The 3,506-nt window shown below is 35.5% G+C and overlaps 1 protein-coding gene across 1 annotated transcript; it reads left to right on the top strand.

Moving 5' to 3' along the window:
- Positions 1-1,085: 1,085 nt before the first annotated feature.
- On the top strand, positions 1,086-3,222 carry LOC139848696 (uncharacterized). Its single transcript, XM_071838404.1, has 6 exons — positions 1,086-2,000; positions 2,106-2,225; positions 2,322-2,438; positions 2,656-2,751; positions 2,853-2,960; positions 3,091-3,222. Exons 1-6 carry the CDS (start codon positions 1,086-1,088, stop codon positions 3,169-3,171), a joined length of 1,437 nt encoding a protein of 478 aa, XP_071694505.1. The 3' UTR covers positions 3,172-3,222.
- Positions 3,223-3,506: the final 284 nt, after the last annotated feature.

Below are 3,506 nucleotides of genomic sequence, written 5' to 3'. Positions count from 1 at the left end.
AAATAGACCCCTTGGGTCGTCATTTTACACATTCAGACATTCTGACAACTTGTGAGCAGAGACTTCACTTTTCTCTCTCACACAGTACTTTCTCTCACTAGAAGTCATCCGGCTAGTAGCTCAGCGCTCAACGAACAAAAGATTGATAAAACCACCCCACAAGTTTCTATACTTGTGAACCAGGTCTGCAGGGATTATTTTCCGAGGGTAAAAATCAATCGGCAACACTTCCCCACCTTTAGCTAGATCACTTCTAGTATTGTGCTAACACACTAAGCCTTACCTCATAAGGAAATAGGTGTTAACAATCATCACCTTCAATCCAACACAATCACATTTGGTCATTCTGTTTTCTTTCTAATATATCAGCAAACATTTAAATTTATAGCGTAATATTCATAAATTTATCGGTAAGTGTTTCCCAATTTTTATTTATTTATTTTTTATGTTCATCGCCCCCTCCAAAATTACAGCCACATGTCATATTTTCCTTTTCGCCCTCGAAAAAAGTTTCAAGTTCCGTCAACCGAGCCAAACCGCCTACAACTGGCCGCCAATTTAACCTATTTTATTCGACTTACTTATTAGACTAATGAGGTTGCTATGAGCTAAGCCAATTGATAGACGTTTCATAGAGGAAATGGGGTTAGTTGGGGTGCAGTACCCCACAAGTTTTGAAAAAAATGATGATTCTAGCTTAAGATGAACTTAAAGGTAGAATATTGTTTTATGGAATTACAAAAACAAAAGAAAATGACATTTCCACGATCAACTTCTGATTCTAGAAGAATAGTTGGTAGTTTGTTTTGTGGTTGGAAGTATAGGCTACCCCAAAATTGATCTCGTGCATTTAAGCTTTTACATACCCTTTTTCTTAATATGTCATGTTCAACTCATGGCTATATTTTACATTACATTACATTTTTACTCTAAGGATGGAAAGAACACTACATTTTCAACAACTTTCAGAAAGTTTAAGTTTTTGGTGACAAAAAAACTTAATCACAACTATATATCATACCTTAATCTCTCTCACACACACACACACACACACACACTACAACATTCCATCATTTTTGTAATTAATGGTGGCTGCTGTTTCTTCCAACACTAAGGTGTTATCACGGTCACCGGCTAAGTCAAAACGTGCGCCACTACTACCTTCAGAAAATGATAACACTAGTCCTCCACTGCCACGTCAGCAGAAACCTAAAGATGTTAAGTCGCGCAACTTATCTTCAACTCCTTCCACAAATCATAAAACATATACAACATCGTCTTCCTCGTGTTCTTCTTCTACAACAACCACGTCGTCTTCAAACTCTGTTTGTACTCCTAAAAAACAATCCAAAACGAAAACGTTTTCTAGGAGTTTGTCTGTTTCATTTCAAGGCGAATCATTTGCGATCCCTGTTAGTAAAATCACAAAAACAGAGAATGATGGATTAAGAAATGGTAATGGTGCAACAGAACGAAAGAAGAAGGCACATGGGATGCAAGATAAGAATTTTATGACAATGAGTGTAGATTACGCGAGCGAAAAGATGAAATTGAATAAATCTGTATCTGCTAATGCTATTAAAGCTTTACGAAAATCTATAACTAGTGATACAAAATCCAAATATAATAATTTTGAAGATTTAGATCATGATGTTTCTGATAATGTCAAAGGAGGTGGTCGTCGTGCTATTGTGGTTCCGGCTAGATTTTGGCAAGAAACTATTAATCTGCTTAAACGACCGCCATTGTTGAAGAAAAATAAGGTTTTAGATGATGGTTTAAAACACTCTCCAATACGTAACGGAGTAGGATCTAATAATAATATGTGCAACACACCTTCGATTTTGAGTTTTTCGGCGGATGCAAGGAGAGGGAAGTTGGGAGAGAAGAAGATTGTTGATGCACACTTGTTAAGAATGTTACATAACAAACATTTGCAATGGCGATTTGCGAATGCTAAAGTTGATGCTGCCATGGCGGTCCAACGAGCAACTGCTCTGGTAACTGCCATTGATAAAATTTTATGTTCATTATTTTTTTGTTAAGTTACATATTATATATGGATATCTTTTATCTGAATATTGTAATTCTGTGATTTGTTTTAGAAAAGTTTATATAACGCATGGGTGACTGTTTCAAAATTATGGCATTCTATCATAGCGAAACGAGTAGAGATGCAACAATTAAAGCAGAACTTGAAGTTGTATTCTGTTCTCAAGAAACAGGTAAAATGAGATTTTTATGACATTTTGTAATACATTTTAATTGCTCAATCTGTAACATAATATTCAACATTTTCTTGATGTAATTGGCAAATGCAGATGTCGTATTTGGATAACTGGGATCTAAATGAGACGGACCACTCTCTCTCATTAGCTGGCGCTATTTTGGCGTTGGAGTCTAGCGCTCTTTGTATTCCTGTTATAAGCGGTGCAAAGGTAAGAATCTACTCGGTTCTTTTTTATAACTTGCCACATTTTTTCTTTTTCGAAAGTACGGAGTGAATGTTACAATATTAAGGGCATTAAATTTTTAATCTGGATTATTATTGAATGCACTTGGGCTTGTGTACTCTGTGTGCAGTTATGAGCTTACAGTTAACTACACTTCTGTTATCGGTAAAAAAATTAGGAGTAACGTTCACTGTTTCTACAGGCAAATGTAAGAGATTTGGAAGATTCGTTTTGCTCAGCAGTTGACGTGATGCAAGCGATGACAGTCTCAGTCTCAATATGCTCTTTAGTAACCAAGGTGAAGTGGTTTATGTTAGAACACTAATTGAAATTTTTAGCAAATTTAAAAGATTTTGTCTTATCAACCGTTGTATACATCTAAGTGGTTTTTGTAAGCAGGTAGAGTATGTGAATTCATTGGTGTCTGAACTTGCAAACGCAATGAAATCCGAATGTTCTTTTCTTGATCAGTTCAAGGATCTTCTATCCACTTTGACACTTTTGGAGGTAAGTCTGCAAGTATTGGAAATATAAAGTCTGCAAGTATTGGAAATATATGTAAATGTAATACTCATGTTATACGAGTACTACTTATATAGTTTGTGATTCAAATTCTAACATATTTAAAGTAAATCAGATGCAGGATTGTAGCATCAGAGTCCAAAACTTACAGCTCACACACAACGATGCACAACGGCTCAACAATGAGAGGCGATAATGTATCTTGAACCAAAACTAGGAAGCAACATACTAACACAATAAGCCAGAGCGCAACATTTGTTCGTTCTTTCATGAGATGTCGTAGAAGATTGGAAATATACCTATAATGCCATGAGTATCATAGATAAGGTAGATATCCAAGCATCTGTCCATTTTGTTATCCAATCAGATACAAGCAATAGCTGTATAGGCCAGTATACATGTAAACCTGTAGTAATTCATACATATATATCTTTTTCTAGACCAAGATCATCAAAAGAATAATCATACTCATCTTTATACTCCCACAGTGATTGAAGAGCAAAATTGTTAGCAATTTCATCTTTTGAATTA

The sequence above is a fragment of the Rutidosis leptorrhynchoides genome, chromosome 5 (assembly GCF_046630445.1).
Source record: "Rutidosis leptorrhynchoides isolate AG116_Rl617_1_P2 chromosome 5, CSIRO_AGI_Rlap_v1, whole genome shotgun sequence".
Classification (NCBI taxonomy): Eukaryota; Viridiplantae; Streptophyta; class Magnoliopsida; order Asterales; family Asteraceae; genus Rutidosis; species Rutidosis leptorrhynchoides.
The sequence above is the reverse complement of the archived record's forward strand: the minus strand, read 5'-3'. Positions and strand labels throughout refer to the sequence as shown.

What these genes read in the sequence shown, in the direction of transcription:
- LOC139848696 (XM_071838404.1), top strand. Translation starts at nt 1,086, where the DNA reads ATGGTGGCTGCTGTTTCTTCCAACACTAAGGTGTTATCACGGTCACCG. An exon ending in CTGTTATAAGCGGTGCAAAG is followed by an intron (nt 2,439 to 2,655) that starts GTAAGAATCTAC and finishes CTGTTTCTACAG; the next exon opens with GCAAATGTAAGAGATTTGGA. An exon ending in CCACTTTGACACTTTTGGAG is followed by an intron (nt 2,961 to 3,090) that starts GTAAGTCTGCAA and finishes AAAGTAAATCAG; the next exon opens with ATGCAGGATTGTAGCATCAG.